Below are 26,200 nucleotides of genomic sequence, written 5' to 3'. Positions count from 1 at the left end.
CTAAGGAAGAGGTTCACAATAGAAGCTAAAAGCTTATCAACAAGTACAGGAACCCTAAAACGCCAACTGGGGAAAAGTGGCGCCTACGGGAAGGAACCTAGGCAAAAGCATCAGGTCAAGGCAAGAGCTAAGCACTGGTCAAGGAGAACCAGCAAAACCAGAGATATAGGATAGCTAAAATACCAAACAAGCAGGCATCCAGAAATGCCATGTCTATAAAGGCTACCGAAACCTAGTTGTTTGATCTATGCGATGTAGAAGCTCAATCCATCCTTGTGTACCTTCAGCCAATGGTGCAATTAGGATTCTAGGTCTTGCATGTCAGCCAGAGACGATTGCCTTCCAGAAGTAGACCTGCAGGCAGGAGATATTCAAGTTGGAAAAAAACCATTTCCCCTCCTGCTCCTCCTATCTCCTATTCATTTTTCTAATTTAATTAAGCAAACGAAAATAACATATTCCTAATTTAATTTTTATTTTATTATTTTTTAAATATAAAATATGAAAGATTAATAAATATATGAGATTAATTTATAAAAATTTTCAAATATAAATAGTTACAATATTTAAGTACTGATTTATAAAAGTATACAAATGAATGGTAACTTTAAAAGTTTAAATCCAAGTATTACTTTATTGATAAAATAAAATAAAAAATTCTGAATTAAATTTAACAATGCATTAAAGTTTTTATTTAATAATTTATTCTAATTAAAAAATTAATTAAATATTTAATATCATCTAACTATATTTAACTGTGTTTAAACATTAAAAATTTTGACGATATTAAAATTTAAAAATAAAAATATTCTATTTTAAAAATAAAGTAACAGATGATATATATTTAAGGTACTAAAAAGGTAATTTTTCTGATTGGCTCGGTCGATGAGATACTAATCCAACACCATGCAATAATTTCCAGCACTTAGATAGAAGCAAACAAAACTCTGGAGAAATCGGGAAGGCAACGTGGATGGGATATTTGCTTTTTCACCCTGGAAAGACCACGAGCTCGACACACGCCTCTACACGTGCTTCATATCCCACCCTCCATTTTCTATTTAATCTAACGGTTCAAAATTAACACCCAGCCACACTGGAGCTCCTCCTCTAGTACTCTGGTCACTCAATTTATATGTTCTGCATCTTCTCTTCGCCCAACGTTCTTCAATTTCATTCCATCTCCGATTTGGCTTTCGAGTTTCTGTTTCTGCCACACAATTTCTTCCCCAGTCTATAGTAGAAATGCAAGCAACAACGTTTCTGAGAGCTGTTTCAGCTTTTTCTCTGTCAGCCAGACAGAGAGATGCTGCTTTTAGTTCCAGCAATGGTCTTTCTTCTTCTTCTTCTTCTTCTTCTTCTTCTCTCTCAGCTCTCAAATTATCGCCAGGACGGCCAAGAAACAGCCGTGTGGTCTCTGCCGCTAAGGAGAGCGGTTTGCAGTTGACTGGTGTAGTTTTCCAGCCATTTGAAGAGGTCAAGAAGGAAGCTTATGTGGTTCCTATCTCTCCTCAAGTTTCTCTCGCTCGCCAGTCATATGGGGATGAGTGTGAATCTGCCTTAAACGAGCAGATCAAGTAAGCATCTTGAAATCGAGGAAATTTAATTTGATCCAAACACTAGAATTTTTATTTTGCTATTTTTTTATTGTGTCTTTCCCCCCTTCTCCCAGCGTGGAATACAATGCTTCCTACGTATACCACGCCATGTTCGCATATTTTGACAGGGACAACGTTGCCCTGAGGGGCCTAGCCAAGTAAGCTTCTTTCTCAATTTGCTCTCCATTTTTCTAATTATTATCATTATGAACTAAGAGATGTATTCTTGGGAACCAGATTTTTCTGGGAGTCCAGTGAAGAAGAAAGAGAGCACGCTGAAAAGCTAATGAAGTATCAGGTACTTTATTCTCCAATTACGAGTAGTGTCTAATTATAAATTAAATGTTTGAGTATTTGATTAATACATAATTATTCTCCTATTATGAGTAGAACACACGTGGTGGGCGAGTTAAACTGCACTCTATGGTGATGCCTCCGACAGAGTTTGAGCATGTAGAGAAGGGAGATGCATTGTATGGTAAAGTCTGCTCATCTCCATAGGATGTTAGAAATAAAGTAGATGCGTCATTACAAAATTTGGGCATTATCCTTTTGCTGTATTCTGTGTTGACTTTCATGCTGAAACTCTCTCTTGATACTGAAGATGCTAAATCATATTTGTTGGCTTTTGGAAGAAGAGATATAATGGTATTTGAATGTCTTTACAAGTTTAAATTTTTAGGTTGAGTGATTTCTAGATACTTGCTAAGTTAATACTGTATCATAAATCAGGTGACTTTTCAAGTTGTAATTGTTGGCCACAATTGAAAACTTGTGGATCTTTTTTGAATTGTCTAAAAGATCAAACCAACTCAAAAGGCTAAATATGGAGGGAAGCGTTGTATGTCTCTGATGTAGCTCGTAGCTTGTATTTATTAGCACCGGTCCAAATAACAGCTAAATTTTTTTTGGCTTTTCTCCTGTCCAAAACCTTGGATTTCTGTGTGTCTTTTCCTGTTATGAGGTCTAAGAAAGAAGTTTTCTGTATAAGCCTTTAGAAGTCAGTTTCTGTCCAACCTTGGTTTTCTCTGATGCTCTCGTCCTGTAGCAAGGTCTAAAAGAAGTTTCATGTCCAAAACTCATATTTCAAGGTTCTTTTGCATTTCTGTGTCTAAATTTGAAACAATTATAGGCGATGATGATATAAATAACTGCTGAAATGCAATTAGAAGCTCTAAAGGTCAGTTTTCTGATTGAAATGGTGTTATATTTGGCTTCTCATCGCTGTAAATGTTCATTGTCACAGAAACCCTAATTGTGGGTCTCAGTAACCATAGAATTAGAAGAAAGAAGAGTTTTAGGGTGAAGAGAGAGAGAAAATAAGAGAAGTATTTGAGAGAGAGAGAATGAGATAATTCTTCATTGATCTAAGAAAGATGTCCTTTACTACTCAGCTACCAGTCTTTATAGTGAGCTGGAAGTGAGGCAGTTATACACTAACTAACTGACTTGTAACTGTCTAACTATCTTTAACAGTCTTTCCCTCCAATTCTTGAGTCTTTCTAAATCTCTTTCTCTTGTATGTAACATTCATTTTCTCTAATGAAGAAGAAAAGAGTTCATTTTCCTCACCGCACCCCAGTTTCTCGCTTCTGGTTGCATATAGAGAGTTGTGCAGTACACAAAAGCCAAGGGCAAAACAGGATGCATCTCCATGTGATGGCAGACATGTTGGCCTTCTGCTTTTGGTGCTCTGAAACTTAGCCATGAGGCTAAGTGCTCTAGAAGAAGCCTCTAAGTTTGCTGCTTACAGGCTTCTAAGCCTTCTATTGATACAGTGTTGCCCAAAAATTCATCAGCAAACTTTAACCAACTGGTGCAGTTGACACCCTAAGTAAACATGTTGCACACATCTTGGAGCATATCTTACAGTTTGTTAACCCATTTTGTACAACCAATTTTCCATTGTGTTTCTTTTTGAATGTTCTTATGAAGCTAGTGTATTATAATTTACAAAAGAAAGGGTCATGCTTTAATTGTCGACTATTTGATCTTTGTGAAGATGCACATAAATTTGACTTGATCTATGGTCTGAACCACATTTGCAAGTCTCAAATATGCGCTTTTCTATTTTTTAACATCAATTTCTTGTCGTCTTCGTCATGTGTGCCAATAGGTATGCCATCTGTTTTTTTGATTGGCAGTCTTTGTTCTGAATACATTAGATACATGTGGCTGCAATTGTCAGCAATTTTGGCTATTCAAATTAACTTCAGCTTTGATTCTTTGGTTCAGCTATGGAATTAGCATTGTCTTTGGAGAAGTTGACAAATGAGAAACTGTTGAGCTTGTACAGTGTAATACATCTTTGCCATAAAAGTCTCATTTCAGTACATTCCTTCTATGATCAAGCAGCAGGCATTTTCTCACAATGACATGAAAAGTATTTTTGTGTTTTGTATCGATTTTATGAACCATGCTATGTTCTTTATGAACTCAGGTGGCAGATCAAAGTAATGATCCAGAAATGACAGAATTCATTGCGAGAGAGTTTTTAAAAGAGCAGGTGAGCTCACGTATTTCTATTTCTCTGGAACTAATGCAGTTTTAAAACACAGGTTTTAAGTTCCAAAACACAAGTTTTATTTAGAAGATATACTTCAAGAATATGCTTATTGATTTTCCAAATAATTTATCTGCTTGGTTTAATATTTTCCTTCAAACTTTAAATAAGAGAACATAATCTGCTTTTACTGGTTCTTTATCATTTTCATGGGTTGCACACTGGATGTAGCATTTACACTTAGAGGAGCTAACATATCATTTACATTAGGGGCCAAATTATTCACTAACGCAGTATTTACACTTGTAGGAGTAAAATATACATTTAACAAGTTTAAATTCAATAATTTTGCTAAACTAATTATAGTTTACCTAAAAATATAATTCTGATTTATTAACTTTGAAGTCATTAAATTTTTATTTAGTTAGACTAATAAAAAGATCAACTTCTGAGGGGTTATGCTTAATAGTATATTAAAATAAACTCATATTCAATCTACTCCTACTTAAAATTTCAGAAGCTTTGTCGCCCCCTGCCTCCTTTAGGTCCGTTACTGCTTGTTTTGTCCAACACCAAGATCAGAATTGACAACCATCTAGGAAACCAGAATCATGACATTTTGATAACATATAACGTTAACATTTGAAAATTATATATTGCTCGTTGTTTGAATAATTCGAATTTTTGAACAGGTTGAAGACATTAAAAGGATAGCAGAGTATGTCACTCAATTAAGGATGGTTGGTAAAGGCCATGGTATGTATGAACTTTCCAAATACATCTTCATCTTTTCTTTCACTAAGCTACTTCAATTTCTTCATTGTTATCTTCGGTTCCATAAATGACTATACAATACTTTATTTTTCTGAAAGAAAAATTATATATATATAATACAAATATGTTCTCAGAGATTGTTTATGGATTGCAGGAGTGTGGCACTTTGATCAGATGCTTCTGCATGAGGATGATGCTGTATGATGTAGATTACAACTTGTACTTTGTTCTTGGTTTAAGTATGCCCTTCTGTATTAAAATTATAGGACTTTTGTAGCTTTGGTGTGTCGGTGAAAATAAATTAGCATTGTGCCACATAGATTGTATAGACATCGATGTGTACAGAGCAGGTGGCTGTCTTGGTTAAAAAAATGAGAGTAACCTCACAGGAGTAGGTGACAGAATGTGAGCTTTTGTATCATTTGAGTAATGCTTGATACTTTCTTGACTATTGTTCTGTGTCACTTTTTAGTATTGAGTTGATTTGAAATCTTTCAAACTCATTCCGAGCAAAATTCCCTTCTGTAGATGAAATATACGAACCAGATGGAATTCTATTGAACAAAAAAAACAGATCAGAAAATTTGAGTCCATTCTCTTCTGCTGGTATATACATGTAACATTTGGATGCTTCTTTCTTCTTTTTTTTTCAACCTCTGCGAATCTTTTTATTTTTCTCAGCTCATACGGATAAATACAACAATTGTAGCAGTAGTAATAGGGAGCCACACCAAGTTCATCAATCCTGGCCACATCCTTTCAAAGGAATTGCATTATTCAAGTTGGCCTGAAACAGAACTTCCAGTAAGTTCTCTTCCTCCTGGCACAATAACCATTTGGAGGAGAAGAAGAGTGAATTATCTCCCACATAACTTGTATATCTGTGTATCCCCCGCAAGATTCCATGTCCTTGTAAAGATTCATCAGCCCCTGATTGTTCCCTGCATCATCATTGTCATCATCGTCATCAAGGGGACATAAGAACTCCATGTAAGAACAACATTGTACCGACAGACAGAAACAAGTGAACTTGTATTTCCAGGTGAAACCTGAGGACAAGGCATAAAATAATGAACTTGATCTTACCTCTGGCCTTGGGTCTTAAATTTGAAGTCAGCTTCAGAAGAATACGCTTAGCTGAGAAGTGAAACGTCTGCTCAAAGCATAGCCAAGCCTTCCACCTTCCCATCTTCCCATCAACTTTGCTCAAAGCTCATAGCTTCTCTTCCATTTTATACTTCCATTTCTTGTTTTATTCTCCCTCTCTCCCTGAAAAACTAATCCTAAAGCTAGCAACCAAGTCAATCCGACAAAGCAAATAACAACACAAGTGAAGACATGAGAGCCTTTCTGTAGAGTAAAATAATATAATGGACACTCGTGGGCAGTTGTGCTTACTCGAAACTCTCCAAAATGCAAGATATTTAAGTTATGAAAAAATTTATTATTTTTTTCCGTTATACAAATATTTTTAAAAATTATATTTTACTATTTATTCTATATAATTTTAAAAAATTTATTAATTAATCTCTATAAAAAATTATTTAATTTTTTTAATAATATTTAACATTAAAATTAATGAAAGAGTAATTAATAAATATTTTAAAATATTAAAATGTTTTAATATATTTTTTAAAATAAAAAAATTAACTAATGTGTTTTAAATAATAATTTTTGCTATTTTTAATTGTCAGCACTGCAAGATAGTCAAATAGCTCAACGGCTAAAGTAAGTTGGGATTGAAATGGAAGTGATAATTGGAAGGAATGGACAGAGAGCAGGGGAAGGTTGATTGGACTTAGCAGACTATAACTTTCCTCTCACCAAATATTCTCACTGGTATTTGTGTTGAAGGGCAGTAGGTAAATGGGGCCCAAGTCAAACGGTTAGTTGGTGTTTCCTTGGAAGGTTCTCTGTTTGTCCACACTTCTCTTCTCATAATACATGAAAGATTTGAAATTTAAATTGTTAATGATTCAAAGAAAAATTCTTGGAATATGCTAATACTGTTATTTGCATCGCTTTCAATTTGTGTGTTTAATCAATCTACTGGGGTAAGGAGATTGAAGCATGTGCTTGGCAACTACTGGAGATTGAAGCATGTGCTCGGCAACTACTTGGCTTTATCCAATGTTGTCTGAGGAGCAGGCATTGGCTATAAGCCTAAATACGACCAAGCTCTGATCAGCAGGCACACAGACCAGTGAGAACTAAGCCGATAAGCTCGACCCAAGACTCTAAACGTACTCATGAACCTAGCCCATTGAAGGATCCAAGCCCACAGGAAGACGACCTATTTAATCGATTCTTGTTTGATGGCTTATGGCAATCTTTCTTATTCATATATGAAGGAAAATTGTAAATGCACCTAAAACTTGTCTAGATAATCAAACTAAAGCATAAACAAGAATATAACAAGCTAATAAAAATTTAGCAAATAGATATATATACTATAAAAAGTAGATAAGTAAACTCTTAAAATATGGTAATTAATTAATTTTTTTTTTCAAAAAAAATAACATACTTATTCTATATTTTCTTTCTTCTAGGCCTTCAACACTCTTATTAATGAGATAGTTTTCCTTTTAATTTTATTTTATTTCTAAGGCAGAAAGGTTTTTATTATTGGCTAGTTCACTCTTGGCTCTTCCCAACTTGTTCAATGTGAATTCGCTCCCTCTCATTTAGTGATGTTGTATATAATTTTTCTATTTATTTTGGTCTTTAGCAATGTGAGTTTTTACAAGGAAGACAATTTAAAATCCTTTGTAATTTTTTGAGTGTTTATCTGTTTTTTTTCTTTAAATCTATACTATTTCCTTCAAATCTATTCTATCCAAAACTAAAACTCAATGAAGAAGAATGGTTATTTTTAGCATAACACTCCCTTCTTTCGTTGGTGTCAATTGATTTGAAAGTTATTTCTCTCGATTTATTAGTCATTTCTTCGAATTGATTGTAGAAGTTTTTTCCTTTCCTTTTATTTTGTACTATTTGTATGGCATTTTGCATGTGTACTAATCTAGTGGCTTCTATTTGCAAGTGTTAATTGGTGACCTCTAATCACCGAGTGAAATGAGTTTAAAAGTTTTTTGGCTTAGGTGTGGCATATCTTTTTCTTCTCAAATATGAATTACGTGTAATTGTTCGAGTTTATTTGCGATTGTCGGAGATTTATTTAAATTTTAGTGGCAATTTTAGTCTTAAATAGCATGTAGATAGAGAAATCATATCAAGGGTTTTCAACAATTGATTCTTAATTTTGAATCGTGAATGGAGCTTAAAATTTTATATTGTACAGATTTTCTTTTGTATTTAGACCTTAGATCTTCATATAAATGCATTACTAAAGTAAAATTAATCTTGCACCATGAAAATAGAGTAATTTTTTATTAAAAAGATTTCAAACATGAAATTAAAGTAGAGGGAAAAGAATCACATGTGACATTTTGAATAACTCAATTTATCTTATAGGCACAACCAATAGCCCTCCTCATTCTGTTATTTAACCTCTATTTCTCCTAAGCTTAGCTTTTCATCTATCTCAATCTCTATATTATATCGGCTCACCGAAAACCTATTCTCTTGGCACTAAACAAAAAAAAAAGAGCCATCAGTGAGATGGTATCAATCTTTTTCAAAATTTTAAAATCCATTTATATAGATTTTTTAGATATAAATATATACATGCTACCAATCATCCTCATGCTTCAGAAACTGTTTGCTTTTCAGTTTCTGCATTAAGGATTAATACGTGCTAGATTTTAATCACCTTATTTAGTAAAAAAAATTACTTAATTACTTTTCAATAAAATTGACTTTTATTTGATTACTTTTCAATAAAATTCACTTTTATTATTTTTAACAATTAAAGAATTCACTATTTTAGATTTTAAAAAAATACACTAAAAATAAAGTATTTAGGGATGGCAACGGATTCAAAATTTTAATAAAATGGATTTGGATAGTTATAGTCGGATTTAAGACGAGTATGAATTTAGAAAATAATATCTATTCCGAATTCGAATTAAATTCAAATTTTATATAGATTATTCATTGGGGCGAACAGACACTAAAATGAAATAAACTCGCTAATATGTCCAGTGTTTCCGCTGTAATATGACTCTAAACTTTTATATAAATTATTCACGGTCTGAATCCATTTATATAAATAATAAATTTAATATATAAAAAAGTATATTTTATAATAATATTTATAATTTTTTTTTATATATTTTTATTTAAAAATTAAAATTTAAATATTTTTAAAAATATTAATTTTTAAATAAAAATTATTAATAAAAAATATTTTTTATATAAATTATTAATTAAAATATATAAAACTAAAATGTTCGAATTTTATTCAAATTATAATCATTAAATTTAAAATGAATTTAAATAATTTAAATTAATTTTTAAATAAATTTAAAATAAATTTAAATGTTACTAATATAAATTAGATTCAGATTTAAATAGTTTAATTTCCAATATAATATCTTCCTTTATGATGACCGCTGGATTCCTTCGCCCCGGGCCAGGGGCTTGACCACAGCCCAAGGCCCATGACGTAGAGGCCCACACACCTGACATACATAACAAGCATGGCTCATCCAACCCTCAATGCCGGACTCGACCCATCTTCTTCATCCGACCGGCCCGGCCCACACGAAGCAGGCCCTCTCCACTCAGGCTTAGCATCCGGCCCAACTCTCAGCCTAGCCCAGGATCCAGAAAAATATTCACCAGACAGCCTGGCAGATCCGCTCGAACGTACGCACGAGAAGAATCAGAGGCCGTTACGCATGGAGCAGGCGGCTGATACCCTAGTACCTCCGAATCCGCATGGCAGAGACGCGTGGCCCAATCCTGGAGAGACCTTTACACGTCACCAGCAAGCAAGACAATGTATAAAAGAGGAGTCCCCTCCTCAGGAAACTTAGGCCTTATTCAGTAATACAAAACCCTTGTAAAACCTTATTCTATTGGATCTCAGATCATCAATTGGCGCCGTCTGTGGGGAACGAAGGAGATCTTTTCATCACCGGAGTTTTCACTTTCAAAACCCACTGAGATCCACGATGGCAAACCACCAAGAAAGTAACCTTAATATTCCAAATGACCTGAGCTCTGCCCACGATGGGCAGCAGTTCTCCTTTTCTAGCCCTACAACGTTGAATAACCAAACACCTATTTCTCTTAATCCCTCGCCAAGCCTGGCAGGGAATACTCCCACCATGACCCTATCTAACCAAGACATTCAAACCATGGCTCTCCAGCTACAAACCACTGCTCACTGGTTGGGGCAGATAATGCAACAAAGGGGACTTAGCACCCCAGTAAACGCACTCCCAGTAGTGGAGGAACCCAGAACCGATGAACCCCAACCTACCTCTGCCCGCCTCCAAACTAACAACCACGATGCCAGAGAAGAAGAAGAACCGGAGGCCCGAATTCATGGGAGAAGGGCAAGAGAGTTGATAGAAAATGAAGAGGTGAACGACTATTCTGCTGAAACAACCAGGGAAACGGGAACTGAAACAGAGGAGGAAGAATGTAGTTTGGGCAAAAGATCCAGCCCGGAAGACGAGAAAATGAACCAAAAGCTGAAAAGGTTGAAGGAGCAGCTCCTAGCCGAGCTAGGTAAGAAAGATCAGAGTCAAACCTCCTTGCCTACTTCTTCTCCCTTCTCAAAGTTAATGCAGCAGGAGACCGTTCCCAAAAAGTTTATGATGCCGCCAATGGCGGCCTATAATGGGGCTGGTAACCCGAGAGAGCATGTCATGAACTATAAGACCTTCATGGAGTTGCAAACTCTGTCAGATGCTTTGATGTGCAAGGTGTTCCCAACAACGCTCTCGGGACCAGCGAGGGCATGGTTCAACAGCCTGGAGGCCAGAAGCATTAAAATTTTCGGAGATCTGGCCACCCGCTTCATTAGCCGGTTCGTAGCCGGGGTGCCAGCAGATAGGAAGACGAGCTATCTGGAAACAATGAGACAAAAAGCTGGTGAATCCCTCAGAGAGTATGTCGCCCGTTTCAATACGGAGGCCCTGCAGATTCCCGAGCTTGACGAAGGAAGGGCGGTAGAGGCCATGCAAAAGGGAACAACCTCTGCCGAGTTCTTTGGTTCTCTGATCAGGAAACCTCCAACCTCACTGGCCGAGTTGATGAAGAGGGCGGAAAAGTATATAAGGCAGGATGACGCCTTAGTAACGAGTAGATTTGCCAAAGGGGTGGAAGGAAAAGAGAAAGCCCCGGAGGAAGGGAGGTCGGAGAAACACGAGAAGAAGCGTGGAAAGAGGCCTGAGCCGTACAAGCAGGCCTAGGAAAGAAGGGATCAAAGGCCTCCTCCTCCTCGGGTTCTCGAACCAAGAGTGCTCCCTCCTTGGGTCCCGGAGAAACCGACTCCATTAAATGCGTCCAGAGCCGAGGTGCTCATGGCTGTCCAGGATAAGGAGTTTCTCCAGTGGCCCAAACCTTTGAAGTCGGAAGCAGATCAGAGGAATCCTGACAAGTATTGTCAATACCACCGGACGCATGGCCACGATACAAATAACTGTTTTCAGTTAATCGCGGAGATTGAAAGATTGATAAAAAGGGGGCATCTCAAAAATTTTGTGAAGAAACCGGAGGGGCAGAGGCCTCAACCCGGTCCGGCAGCCCAGATGCCCAGGAGAACTGGAGCTGGACCAGTGAATGATGGGTCCAGTGGGACTATTAATATGATTGTTGGAGGAACTGGAGGACGGATGAACCGTCGAGGAAAGAAGAGAAACCGGGAAGGGGAGACCAGCAATGGCGAGGTTATGCAGATCGTTGAACACTCTCCCATGACCATCGCTTTCTCTTCGGAGGATGCACAGGGCATTCAGATGCCCCATGATGACGCGCTTGTCATTGAAGCAGTCATTCATAATTTTCGGGTGAAGAAGGTTCTGGTGGATGATGGGAGTAAGGTCAATTTATTGCCATATCGGGTTTTCCAGCAGATGGGAATCCCAGAGGAACAGCTGGTTCGGGACCAGTCACCCATCAAAGGGATCGGAGGAGCACCGGTACTTGTAGAAGGGAAGGTGAAGCTGGCCCTTACCTTGGGAGAAGCACCCAGAGCTCGCACCCATCATGAGGTGTTTTTGGTGGTCAAACTCCCACTAAGCTACAATGCGATTTTGGGGAGGCCGGCGTTGTTCAACTTCGAAGCTGTCACTAGCATCAGGTATTTGGCACTCAAGTTCCCAACGGAAGGAGGAGTGGGAATGGTCCGGGGCAGCCAGGAAGAAGCAAGGGCAGTATACTTGGCCACAGTGACGGAACCGAACTCAACCGGAGAAGCGCTTGATTCGGAAGTTTTGGAGGTCAGGGATGAGACAAAGGAAGCCCGGACAGAACCCGTAGGAGAGCTGGAGACCTTCTCTCTATCAGAAGAAGAAGCGAGTAAGGTCTTCAGTCTCAATGCCGGCCTCACCAAAGAACAAAAAGGTGAAGCCATGGCCCTGATCCGAAGTCACTCGCCGACCTTCGCATGGAAGCCCTCAGACATGCCGAGAATTGACCCCAAAGTGATGACACACCGATTGAATGTCCTCCCCGAGGCCAGACCAGTAAAGCAAAAGAAGAGAGTAGTGGGAAGAGAGAAGCAGCAGGCTACCCAGGAAGAAGTGCAGAAGCTAGAAGAGGCAGGCTTTATTAGGGAGGTTATGTACCCACAGTGGTTGGCAAATCCTGTGTTAATCAAAAAAGCCAATGGCAAATACAGGATGTGTATAGATTTTACCGACCTGAATAAAGTCTGCCCTAAAGATTGTTACCCCCTCCCCGATATTAATAAGATGGTCGACTCAACGGCCGGTTTTGATTATATGTCTTCTTTGGATGCTATGTCTGGTTACCACCAAATCCCAATGGAAAAGACGGATGAGGAGAAGACCTCATTTATAACTGAAGACGGGACTTACTGCTACAGAGCTATGCCCTTCGGATTAAGAAACGCCGGGGCAACTTACCAACGATTAATGAATAAAATCTTTAAGAACCAGATCGGTAGGAATGTAGAAGTGTATGTGGATGACATGGTGGTTAAAAGTTCAACTTTTCAACAACACATAACGGATTTAAGGGAGATATTTGGGGTGTTAGATCAATACAGGATGAAGTTGAATCCAGCAAAGTGTGCTTTCTTCATCAGGGGAGGAAAGTTCTTGGGATACATGGTGAGTGGAAAAGGCATTGAGCCCAATCCGGAGAAGGTGGAAGCCATATTAAATATGCCAGAGCCGACCTGTGTAAGGGACGTCCAGAGATTAACCGGGAGAGTGGTGGCGCTTCACCGATTTATGTCAAGGTCGGCAGAAAAGTGTTTGCCATTCTTCAAAAAATTGAGGAAGGTCCCAAATTTTGAATAGACAGAAGACTGCCAAAAAGCCTTCACAGAGCTTAAGGAATACCTCAGCTCGCCTCACGTGCTCAACAGCCCCATAAAAGGGGAAGAACTCCTAATATACTTGGCAGCCTCAGAGCAAGCAGTCAGCGCAGTACTAGTAAGAGTGGAAGAAGGGGAGCAGAAACCTGTTTTCTACGTCAGCAAGGTACTCAGAGACACTGAGGTCAGATACTCGAACATTGAAAAATTGGCGTATGCCTTGTTGTTAGCAGTCCGAAAATTCAAAGTTTATCTGGAAGGCCACCAAGGAGTTGTGATGACGGACCAACCTTTAAAGAAGATCATACGTAGGCCGGAAACTTCAGGACGGATGTTAGCATGGTCCGTGGAAATCAGCCCTTACTGTCTGGAGTACCAACCTCGGACAGCTATAAAATCTCAAGCGCTGGCTGACTTCATAGCAGAATGCTCATTCAACGAGGAGAAGGAAGGATCATCCTCGGAGATACCAAGAAAAGAAGGAGAGGGAGAGCTTTCCCAAGAGTCCAGCTGGAAGCTATTATGTAGACGGAGCATCAGGCTCTGAGGGCAGTGGCGCTGGGATAATACTTAAGGGGCCGAAAGGCTTTAAAGTATGTTATGCCTTATGGCTAGAATTCAAAGCTTCTAATAATGTGGCCGAATATGAAGCCTTGGTGAACGGAATGTTGGTAGCTTTGGAAATAGGGGTAACCGACCTCGAAGTAAATAGTGACTCTCAGCTGGTGATCAACCAGGTGATGGGAGTATATCAGGCCAGAGATCCCATCATGCAGAGTTATCTTGATAAAGTAAAAACTGTGGAAGTCGACCTCACGAGCCGAGGAGTTATTACGAGATTTCAGAGGATACCTCGAGATGAAAATGAGGAGGCAGACCTGCTTAGTCGACTGACCAAAGAAGAGTTAGAGCAGCTCCCTGATGAAGTATACATACAGCATGTCAGCACACCTGCTTTCAAGAAGACAAACACAGTACTGCAGGTGGAGCAGAGCCCAACTTGGATGACTCCATACCTGAGATACTTGGAAAAGGGCGAACTCCCCGAAGATACAGTTGAAGCCAAAAAGATAGCAGCTCGAGCTGCCAATTACCAAGTAATAAGGGGAACTTTATACAGAAAAGGGAAGTCCAGCCCATGGCTCCGGTGTGTGAGTCCGGAAGAAGCTGCAAAGGTAATGGAGGAAATACATAGAGGCCTATGTGGGGCTCACGAGGGAGCAGGGACATTAGCTAACAAAATATTCAGGCAAGGATACTACTGGCCCACTGTTAAAAAAGAAGCAGAAGAGTTTTTCCGGAGGTGTGACGTATGTCAGAGATTTGCTAATGCCATCAGGACCCCTGCCACTCCTCAAGCAAGCATATCCAGTCCATGGCCTTTCTCACAATGGGGAATTGACATCCTGGGACCTTTCCCCAAGACTACGGGGCAAAGGAAATTCGTAGTGGTGGCTGTGGAATATTTCTCGAAATGGCCAGAGGCAGAAGCAATAGCCACAATCACAGCTCGCAAGATGATAGATTTCGTATGGGGACATATCATCTGCAGATTTGGCATACCAAGAGTACTTATCTCAGACAACGGCAGACAATTTGACTGCAGCACTTTCAGAGCCTTCACGACGAACATGGGCATATGGTATAAGTTCTCCTCCGTGGCTCACCCTCAGACTAATGGCCAAACGGAAGTCACTAATAGAGCTATCCTTCAAGGATTAAAGAAACGGCTGGATGGCGCAAAGGAGAATTGGGCAGAAGAACTCAATAGCACTCTATGGGCACTCCGAACTGCTCCCAGAGCGCCCACTCAAGAAACCCCGTTTGCACTTGCTTATGGCACAGAGGCTGTAGTCCCAGTTGAGTTGCAGATCCCCACTCATCGAGTTCAATTCGTTAGTGAGAACGCTAATGGGGACAAATTAAGGAGCAACCTAGATGCTCTTGAGGAAGTTAGGGAAGAAGCCCAAGTCCGAACTGCTGCTTATCAACAACGAGCGGCAAGATATTACAATCAAAAGGTCAGAGAAAGAAGCTTGAAGGTGGGAGACCTGACTTTAAGAAACCTGGAAGCTACATGAAAAAGAGCAGCCGCAGGCAAGCTAGCACCGACCTGGGAAGGTCCATTCAAGGTGACAAAAGTGGTTAAGCCCGGGGTATACCGAATCGAAGATATGCAAGGAAACCCCGAGCCCCACGCTTGGAACATCCAGCACCTAAAAAGGTATTTTCCTTGAAATATTCGTAAAGAAAAACGTTGTATTTTGACAGACATGAGAAAATAAAAATTGTTTATACAATGTGATTATCTTTATGATAACGTTCTACATGAAACAAGGCCTCAGCTAGGCACAAAACCAGCTGAGATGACGAAGCGACAGTAAGGCCAATGAGCCTGAATTTTGTACAAACAACCGGTGAGGCCCCGAGGTCGTCCCGGAACTTCAAAGAAAAACAGGATCCCGTAAGATCTCCTGAAGTCAAAAACAACCGGCGAGGCCCCGAGGTCGTCCCGAAAATTCAAAGAAAAACAGGATCCCGTAAGATCTCCTGAAGTCAAAAACAACCGGCGAGGCCCCGAGGTCGTCCCGGAAATTCAAAGAAAAACAGGATCCCATAAGATCTCCTGAAGTCAAAAACAACCGGCGAGGTTCCGAGGTCGTCCCGGAAATTCAAAGAAAAACAGGATCCCATAAGATCTCCTGGAAACAAAAAACAACCGGCGAGGCCCCGAGGTCGTCCCGGAAATTCAAAGAAAAACAGGATCCCGTAAGATCTCCTGAAGTCAAAAACAACCGGCGAGGCCCCGAGGTCATTCCGGAAATTCAAAGAAAAACAGGATCCCGTAAGATCTCCTGGAAACAAAAAACAACCGGCGAGGCCCCGAGGTCGTCCCGGAAATTCAAAGAAAACCAGGATCCCGTAAGATCTCCTAGGATCAAAAATAGGTCGGTGAAGGACTTAAGAGCCTCCCAAAATGAAAAATTTCTCCACAGGAACAACTTATAAAATCCAATTCCGACCTCGGAAAGAGAAGAGCCCAGAGCTGTAAAAAAAAAAAAAAAAAAAAAAAAAAAAAAAAAAAAAAAAGACCGAGCTCCCAGCTCGGATAGACTTATATTCTTACAAAACTCAAGATCGAGCTCCCAGCTCGGACCAATATTCACAAAGGGCCAAGACCGAGCTCTCAGCTCGGATAGACTCATATCCTTAAAGGATCAAGATACGAAGGCCAAAGAGAAAGGCCGAGCTCCCTCCATAGAAAGACTCGTAAATAAAGAAATCCTTAGGAGGATAAAAAGGCTATAATCAAAGCCTCAATCAGTTTATCTGGAACAAATATACGAAGTCACAACCAAGAACAAAGGACTAAAAGCCAAAAACTGACATGATAGTTGCCATTAAAACGGTATGAGATTTGATCTCTCAGACTATCAGCTGAGAGCTGAGCTCACAACTTAAGATTAATTCAGAGCTTATGAATGAAAATATGTAGTTTACATCACAAATACGAAAAGTAGAGATACATGTCAAGAAATATGAAAAACAAGAAGGAAACTAATATTTCATTAATAGCTATTACAATTTATCCCTCCGGCGAGGCAGGCGGATAAATAGTCCTTAAAGGACTTACATCAGTAAGAACACCCTCGCCTGCATTATCTCTATTTACAGCCACCTCCGAAGGAAGCTCGGTGTCCCTTGGGCCAGAGCTCTCAACATTAATAGTAGGGGCAACTTCTGACCCAAGGTGGAGGCCGTCTTTCTCAGAATCAGGATCATCCTCCTCCGACCCTATCTCGGATTCCCCTGACGAAGACTCAGCTGGCCGGTCTATGTTCCTCCGAGAATCTCCTCGGGGCAAAGGGAAATCATCCTCCCCGTATAGCACTGACTCGCCATCTGAGTCCACTTCGCGCCTACGAAGCTTGGCCAAAGGAATATCAGGAGCCTGTCTAGCTTCTCTTAAACCGCGATTGTAGCCAGTTACATACATGCGGTAGGCCTTATCAATGATAGCCTGTTTCATTTCACTAGAAGCTTTATACTCATCAAGATGTTCTTCACAAGCCTCGGCTACAAATTCCTCAAACTCAGAAGAGTCTTTGTAGTCCTGAAGATGAGCTTCACAGGCCTGATCAATTTTAACCTTCAGCTCATCAGACTCCTGATACTCCGCTATATACTGTTCACGCTTCAGCTGAGCCTTCCCTTCGGCATACTTTACCACCTCAAGCAGGGCTAAACATTTACGTTCCAAAGCCCTGACTTCATTTTTCAGCTGTTGTTGGCGAAGGTTGAACTCTTCAGCCGATGAAGACAGATCTTTGATACGTTCAGAACTTGTGTCCAATTCCTGCTCAAGGACCTCCACCCGGGCTAGGGCACTTTCCCTCTGAGCCTTCACCTCATTCAGGTGAGCTTGAAGCCCCTCAAAATCAGCCTTTAAGGCCTCATGTTGGCGCTGAACCTCGGCTTTTTGGCCAACAGCCTCATCCCTCTCCTGAAGGGCCGTTGTCATAGAGGACAGCTGTTTTACAACCTCTACACAACGAGCTTCCACTCCAGCTGCCCTCTCATCAGACTCCTGGAGAACCCTGCGAGTACGAGACAGCTCTGATTCCAGGGATTTGCTATGCTCTGCCGCCTCAACCGCTCTGTCCTCAGCTCTTTTAGAGGCCTCCAGCGCAGAATGTAACTCCACCTGGAGAGACTGGATCTGCTCCCGGGCGGCTGCCAGGTGGCCCCTCGCGTCGCTGGTGGCAGTCAGGTTTTCATCGCGACGCGCTTCTTCGATCTGGCGGTCCACGGACTCCCGGAGAGAGAGGTCACGGGCATCCACCTCCATAACCAGGCCTAACATCTAGTACGGAAGAACAATTGTCAAGAAAAGAAACAAAGCAAACTCAAAGAGAAGCGAAAAGAAAAAATAACTTACCATCATAAGCATTTCTCCAATCGTAGATCTGAGCTCCTCACGAGAGCGAGATTGGAAGGACACCTGCTCCTTGGTAGAACTGGCCAAGTGACCAGTCAGGGCCAGAAGACGAGGATCCGAAGCCTCTGTTATCCCGCCGAACATCCGCTCCCGGATAAGTGCGGCAACAGCAGAGGCCGGAGACTCAGAGGAAATGCTTGACAGGTCCAGAATGTTGTCAGTAGGGGACGACGAAGGAACAGAAGAAACACCCTTCCCCTTCCCAATGGTAGAAAGAGGTGGGGAAGGACCCACAGCAGTCTTGGATTTCTTCCGAGCAGGAGATGGGACAGGCGTTCCAGAAGGGGTCGGACGCTTGCCCCCGGTCTTTGAGGGGACACCCTCAGATCCCTCAGGCTCAGTCCTCACAGGGGCAGGGGCACCTTCACCAGAAACCTCTGGGCTTTGATCCTCTAGGAGGATGATCTCCATCCCTGTCCCAGAGGTCTCCTTGTCTTCAACAGGGGACTTAAATTTCCCCCCTAACACCCCCTCAGTAGAATGGACGGCACCCTGCCCCACTTGTTCAGTAGCTTGGGTCTGCTCCACAATAGCTAGGGAAGTTCCCCCCACGACCTCTGAGGAGGCTGGAACGGATCTAGATCCTTCAGCAGGCGTCGAGGTTGAGCTCGACCCACCATGGCTAGATGGCCGAGCTGATTTGATGTTGCTAGAGCTCGGCTTGGAAGTTCGAGAAGAAGCTTTGACGGGAGGTCGGCTGACCTTCTTGGAGGAAGCGGCCTGAGCCAGCTCTGCAGCAATCTCAGTTACAGAACGCCCATCCCCAAAGGCGTCAAAAATTGCATGCATGTTCTCCCGAGACAGGTCAAAATTCTTGGGGAATTTGATGCCATCCATTCTAACCTCAGAAGCTGCAAGAAACACGAAGTTATAAAGAGTCAGCATACTTCCTGATGTTATGAGCAAAGAAGAAACAGAATAGCTGGACAAAGCACTATACCCGTGTCCCGGATATCCCTAAGGTTGGACGCAAACATACACTTCTCGACATCATACTTCCTCTCAACGGAAGTCAGTCGAAGCAGCCCGACCTGCTCAATAAGACTCAATTCGGGCAGATCGTTGCAGCCCGGATAGATCTCCCCCCACCTTAGGTCCACATCCCACGATCGGCAGGACCCTAGTTTTAACTCGGCCACAAGGAAATTCTCTACCCATCCCTTTATAGAATCCTTGTAGCCCGTAAGAAGAGACAGCCCATTACGGGGGGAAAAGTAATAGAAGTTTTGCTTCGCCCTAACCAGGCGGAAAAAAGTGACAAACAGACAGGCCGTAGGTGCGAAACCCCAACCTAGACAGATAGACTCGAAACAGGACATGAATAAAATGGAATTTGGGGATAACATTCGAGGAGTTACCCTAAAGTATTCAAAGACCTCAACAAAGAAAGGGGTAAAAGGCAACGGTAGACCAAATTCTCTCTGCTTCAGGAAAAACACTATGCTACGAACCTCTTGGGGATCCACCAAACCAGGAGGGCGAGGGTAAGGAAGAACTATCCTCTCATTTGGAAGAGGTGCTCGAATAAGATACAACGGAGTATCTAAAAGCCTCCGGGAAATGTGATTAGTTATGTTGGAAGGTGTAATATGCGACTCAAGGTCAAAAACATCAGGAAGCTTTAAACTTGCCATGGAAGAACAAGGAAGCGTACCTGAGAACACGATGGGATGAAAAAAAAGACGTAGAAGGAGTTGCAGGACGACAGAGAGCAGACAAGAGCTAGTTCTTCAAAAGACAGAAGGAATTCGAAACGAAAGAAAGAAAGGCTATTATGAGGCAGAGCGTTGATACTGAACAGTTTTGTCTTGGAGCGGCGCGATCATTAATTGTTCTCGAAGTTTACCCTTTCGACGGTTAGGAAATAACCGGCGAGACGGTAAAGGAGCAAAAGGATGATCGCTGGGCTTATCTACATCTATCAAGGGCCAAGTATACGATGAACAACCCATCATTTAAAAGCCCATTCGCCATTCACATAATACAGGCCCAACTCATCAGTCAGAGCAACTTAGCCTACTACTTTACCATCCCTATGGTAAATGCCGAGGAAATAGAGGGGCAAGTCATGAAAAGACTCAAAAGTACAAACAAATGGGAGCATGATAAAGGTCAGACTTGCTCATCACTTAAAAAGTTACAAGATTTGATTTATCGTTATTAAACAAAGGATGTGAGATCGGAAAGAGGCGCCAAGAGCACCTCGGAATCATACAGAGCTGAGAGCTTAGAGTTTAACTCATCAGAAGCCGAGCTCAGAGGTCGGATTAGTCCAGCTCGGACAGCATGACTTGGGAGCTCGGCCAGCTAAAGGAAACTCAGAGCTCATTTCACTAAGCAAAGACAGAACTCTCGGGTCGGTCAGTCCAGCTCGGACAACATGACCTGAGAGCCCGGTCGGATGAAGGAGACTCAAAGCTCAATTCATCGAAGTAAAGACCGAGCTCATAGGTCGGTCAGACAGTCCAGTTCGGAAACTTGAAAGCCCAGTTGGCTAAGTGGATCCGGAGTTCTTCCCCTTTTATGGGGCTGCTGAGCACGTGAGGCGAGCTGAGGTATTCCTTAAGCTCTGTGAAGGCTTTTTGGCAGTCTTCTGTCCATTCAAAATTCGGGACCTTCCTCAATTTTTTGAAGAATGGCAAACACTTTTCTGCCGACCTTGACATAAATCGGTGAAGCGCCACCACTCTCCCGGTTAATCTCTGGACGTCCCTTACACAGGTCGGCTCTGGCATATTTAATATGGCTTCCACCTTCTCCGGATTGGGCTCAATGCCTTTTCCACTCACCATGTATCCCAAGAACTTTCCTCCCCTGATGAAGAAAGCACACTTTGCTGGATTCAACTTCATCCTGTATTGATCTAACACCCCAAATATCTCCCTTAAATCCGTTATGTGTTGTTGAAAAGTTGAACTTTTAACCACCATGTCATCCACATACACTTCTACATTCCTACCGATCTGGTTCTTAAAGATTTTATTCATTAATCGTTGGTAAGTTGCCCCGGCGTTTCTTAATCCGAAGGGCATAGCTCTGTAGCAGTAAGTCCCGTCTTCAGTTATAAATGAGGTCTTCTCCTCATCCGTCTTTTCCATTGGGATTTGGTGGTAACCAGACATAGCATCCAAAGAAGACATATAATCAAAACCGGCCGTTGAGTCGACCATCTTATTAATATCGGGGAGGGGGTAACAATCTTTAGGGCAGGCTTTATTCAGGTCGGTAAAATCTATACACATCCTGTATTTGCCATTGGCTTTTTTGATTAACACAGGATTTGCCAACCACTGTGGGTACATAACCTCCCTAATAAAGCCTGCCTCTTCTAGCGACAAGAGCTAGTTCTTCAAAAGACAGAAGAATTCGAAACGAAAGAAAGAAAGGCTATTATGAGGCAGAGCGTTGATACTGAACAGTTTTGTCTTGGAGCGGCGCGATCATTAATTGTTCTCGAAGTTTACCCTCTCGACGGTTAGGAAATAACCGGCGAGACGGTAAAGGAGCAAAAGGATGATCGCTGGGCTTATCTACATCTATCAAGGGCCAAGTATACGATGAACAGCCCATCATTTAAAAGCCCATTCGCCATTCACATAATACAGGCCCAACTCATCAGTCAGAGCAACTTAGCCTACTACTTTACCATCCCTATGGTAAATGCCGAGGAAATAGAGGGGCAAGTCATGAAAAGACTCAAAAGTACAAACAAATGGGAGCATGATAAAGGTCAGACTTGCTCATCACTTAAAAAGTTACAAGATTTGATTTATCGTTATTAAACAAAGGATGTGAGATCGGAAAGAGGCGCCAAGAGCACCTCGGAATCATACAGAGCTGAGAGCTTAGAGTTTAACTCATCAGAAGCCGAGCTCAGAGGTCGGATTAGTCCAGCTCGGACAGCATGACTTGGGAGCTCGGCCAGCTAAAGGAAACTCAGAGCTCATTTCACTAAGCAAAGACAGAACTCTCGGGTCGGTCAGTCCAGCTCGGACAACATGACCTGAGAGCCCGGTCGGATGAAGGAGACTCAAAGCTCAATTCATCGAAGTAAAGACCGAGCTCACAGGTCGGTCAGACAGTCCAGTTCGAAAACTTGAAAGCCCAGTTGGCTAAGTGGATCCGGAGTTCAACTCATCAGAGCTCGCAGATAGGTTAGATCAGCTCGGGAAAAAGCAGGACAGAGCTCAGTTGGTTAAAATTATAAGGCGAGCAATCTAAAGTATTTCACACATGATAAAAGAAGAACAGCTTAAGCATGAGAGCAGAACAAGAACTTCATTAAAAGAAAAGTACATTACAGCACGTTACAAAGGCCTACACTACGGGATGAAAGACTATCCTTAAAGGATTTACATATCCAGATACTTCATCATCTACGATTATCACCTACCCTACTATTCTAGTCTTCAGCTCGGAGGACTTCTCGTAGCTCGGAATGTGAGTTTTTCAGAAAAGGCCAAGATCTGTCTCGCTATTATAGGGGAACTGAACAAGTTGATTCCCATAAGCATTTCTCACTGTCCCCCTGGGCAAACGTTCGGTTACCCGAGTGTGATGCACGGTACATTCGAACAAGCTCAGATATTATATGCCGGCCGTGCACCACACATGAAAAACATAAGTCTTCGAGGCTATGGCCCCGAAGAGATCGCGAAGTACACATTCGAAGAAATCGCTGGAGACCTGACTGAGTGCAGCAGATCCCAGTCTCACGTAATACTGGTACTTCACACCAAAGGGAATAATAATACTGGTACTTCACATCAAAAAGAACAACAAGCTGAGCGCCGGCGTCACTCCCATTTATATCAAAAGAGGACAACAGGGGCATCGAGGAAATTCCCTGTTTCTCTGCGGAAAAAGGTGAAGTTAGAGCGAACCCCTCAATAGCCCAGAACTTCTTTGGAGCCCGGGCAACAAGCAGAGGAGGAGGCCGGCCAGACGACCTGGATAAAGCAGTTTCAGCAGCTTCCCAAATGGTCCCACCCTTCGGCTGCCATACCAGAAGGATCTTCAATGCACCATCCAGACGCCTTAGAGGTAACATCAAATTTTCAAGAATTTTGAGCTGACCCATTTTTATTTCAGGAACTGCAAAAAGTTTCAAAATAGAGACAAGTCAGAAACAGTTCTCCCTTAAGATGATAAGAGCAAAATCAAAACAAACCTCTGAGGCACAAGGCAATCTGTTTGAAGAAGGCGTCGAATAGACCTGCCACAGATAAAACAAGAATTTCTCATTTCAACAGAAGGCTCAAGAATGAAGAAAAGCTGGCGCTGATATATACTCGGAGCCTGTGGACTCAGTACGGGGCAGAGCTACACTAGACTCTAAGCCAGCGATGTCAGATTCTTAAAAGATATTCACAGGAAAGGAAAGAAAGGAGATGCCCAGATAATGATGACAAAAAAAAAAAAAAAGCAAAGGCGGCAGAGGACAAGAAGAATAGAAAAAAAAGACAGAAAGAGAAAAGAGCAGATAGAATTCAGAAGCTGCACAACGACTGAAAGATGAAAGGATGTTATTAAGGCACCTGAACCCGAACAGACGCGATCATACTAGTTCTTGGTATTCACCCCCTCGGCAGTTGGAGCAATAACTGCCGAGAAGGTGAAGGGGCAATTGATGACCGCTGGATTCCTTCGCCCCGGGCCAGGGGCTTGACCACAGGCCAAGGCCCATGACGTAGAGGCCCACACACCTGACATACATAACAAGCCTGGCTCATCCAACCCTCAATGCCGGGCTCGACCCATCTTCTTCATCCGACCGGTCCGGCCCACACGAAGCAGGCCCTCTCCACTCAGGCTTAGCGTCCGGCCCAACTCTCGGCCTAGCCCAGGATCCAGAAAAATATTCACCAGACAGCCTGGCAGATCCGCTCGAACGTACGCACGAGAAGAATCAGAGGCCGTTACGCATGGAGCAGGCGGCTGATACCCTAGTACCTCCGAATCCGCATGGCAGAGACGCGTGGCCCAATCCTGGAGAGACCTTTACACGTCACCAGCAAGCAAGACAATGTATAAAAGAGGAGTCCCCTCCTCAGGAAACTTAGGCCTTATTCAGTAATACAAAACCCTTTTAAAACCTTATTCTATTGGATCTCAGATCATCACTTTACAATGGCTATTTTAAGAGTATTTGTGTAAAAAAATAATTTTATTCAGTGTTGGGTAAAAAAAGCAATTTTATTCAAAACAAAATCAACATGAAAATGAAACCAATATTGAGTTGCAGTGGAGTTACAAGTACATGATTACATCCCTGCAATCATTGCATCTTCTACCCTATAGAATGAAAAATCCTGACAGTTAATTACACATAAGTAGTAGAACACCTTCTCCTCTAATCATGGACAATGGAGTGAATCAGAATAGAAGCCTCATCATCTGTTGGAACAACATCTTCTGTTTACATCCACAAAAGTTAATCAATGGCAATAATCCACTCCTGTTTTCACTAATCATAATTAATTTATAAATGTTGCCTTTATTAACAAATCAAATGAATAGTGTTTCCAAAACGATTAGAAGGTGAAAAGAAGATACCTGGGAAGTGGGAAACTATTTTATCAATGACGCCTCCGCCACTATCTTCGTCGATCTTCACTACAAGCTCATCTTCTTCTTTGCCCTTCTTATCATCAACTTCATCACCTTGGCTTGTTTCTCCGGCTTTTGGATCAATCGAAGGAGTAACCAAGTGGGAGATAAGATTGTTGAGAATCCCACCTCCCTTACCTTCTTCTTCTTCTTCCTGTTTCTCTTCAGAAGCTTCCCCTTTAGAAACCAAGTTAGAGAAGATATGGTTCAGTAATCCAGGAGCTGTGTCTTGATGATGATGGTCTTCCTCTTCTTGTTCAGGATGCAGAAAACTCACTGTTTCAGTCACACCATCTTCCATGGCTTCTTTCAGCTGCTTCATCGCACACCGACTATAAGTAGTAATCCTGAGAGAGAGGCGGGGGACAAACGTCTTCCCAGAAAGAGTTATTTAATAGGGAAGTGTGTTTTGTTACACGTACATAATTTTTGTCTGATGGGGATTAAGATGTGCAATGGACAGATGGAACGTGCGTCTCGTTGGACGCTTGTGAAAGTGTGGATTATTATTATCATTTCAATACAGAAGTCGGTGGGAAATGCATTTTTAAATCAACCCAATATTTGCCATCAGAATTTTTGGACTTCGATGAACTTGGCTAAAGTGCTTCGAATCACGATAACGGTAAACAACGTAGTTTTATCTCTCTAAGCTTTTTTAGAGAGAGTTGTCCCTCTGGATCTCCTTTTCTGTTAATAAGCATGTCCATAACATAGTTTCCTCTCCAAATTGCTGTAAACGAAGGCTATATTAATGTAGATCTAAACCCCAAAATCCTTTTTTTTTCCGAGTGAGAGAGACTGCAGATTCAGATCCATTGATACGTCCCTCCACTAAAACCTTTCCCACTATGGGACATGATAAAACAATCAATGACTGCAAAGTTAAAACTGCACAATAGATAGATTTAGATCCAACTTTGAATTTTAGATGGGTCCCAATGAAAATGCAAGAAGTACAAAAACATTTAAAGTTCCTTCATTTTGATGCTAACATTGCCTGCATGGGGTATAGAGAGAGAGAGATCGTGAAAGTAGACCCGAGCTCTGCATCACTTGCAAGTCTGACGAGAGGACTGGAGCATTTGTGCATTGAGTATCAGGTTCTTGACCTTCTGGTCGTAAATAAGTTCTCCATCAACCTTAGCAAGTTAGGAAACTGCCTCCACGCCATACTGGACTGCAACCTCGTCACGTTTTGAACTCATTGGACCTTTTCATATAAGCTCATTCAGACTGGATAAGCCACCACATTAATGCTCTCAGCATTTCTTTCATGATTTCAAGAAATTTGGGTT

General features: G+C 41.7%; 2 protein-coding genes across 2 annotated transcripts; one reads left to right on the top strand and one right to left on the bottom strand.

The window, feature by feature from the left end:
• The first annotated feature begins 1,114 nt into the window (after positions 1-1,114).
• Positions 1,115-5,326, top strand: LOC110622202 (ferritin-3, chloroplastic). Its single transcript, XM_021766628.2, has 8 exons — positions 1,115-1,577; positions 1,673-1,756; positions 1,836-1,896; positions 1,989-2,076; positions 3,834-3,895; positions 4,039-4,104; positions 4,794-4,857; positions 5,030-5,326. Exons 1-8 carry the CDS (start codon positions 1,246-1,248, stop codon positions 5,077-5,079), a joined length of 807 nt encoding a protein of 268 aa, XP_021622320.1. The 5' UTR covers positions 1,115-1,245; the 3' UTR covers positions 5,080-5,326.
• Positions 5,327-24,469: 19,143 nt separating this feature from the next.
• Positions 24,470-26,121, bottom strand: LOC110622779. The gene is made up of 2 exons (XM_021767409.2): positions 24,849-26,121; positions 24,470-24,707 (listed from the first exon to the last, which is right to left on the bottom strand). The coding sequence occupies exons 1-2, from the start codon at positions 25,222-25,224 to the stop codon at positions 24,646-24,648; spliced, it is 438 nt and encodes a 145-aa protein (XP_021623101.1). The 5' UTR covers positions 25,225-26,121; the 3' UTR covers positions 24,470-24,645.
• Between the last annotated feature and the right edge of the window lie 79 nt (positions 26,122-26,200).

This window comes from Manihot esculenta, chromosome 9, assembly GCF_001659605.2.
Source record: "Manihot esculenta cultivar AM560-2 chromosome 9, M.esculenta_v8, whole genome shotgun sequence".
NCBI classification, from domain to species: Eukaryota; Viridiplantae; Streptophyta; class Magnoliopsida; order Malpighiales; family Euphorbiaceae; genus Manihot; species Manihot esculenta.
This window is presented reverse-complemented; position numbering and strand designations above follow the sequence as displayed.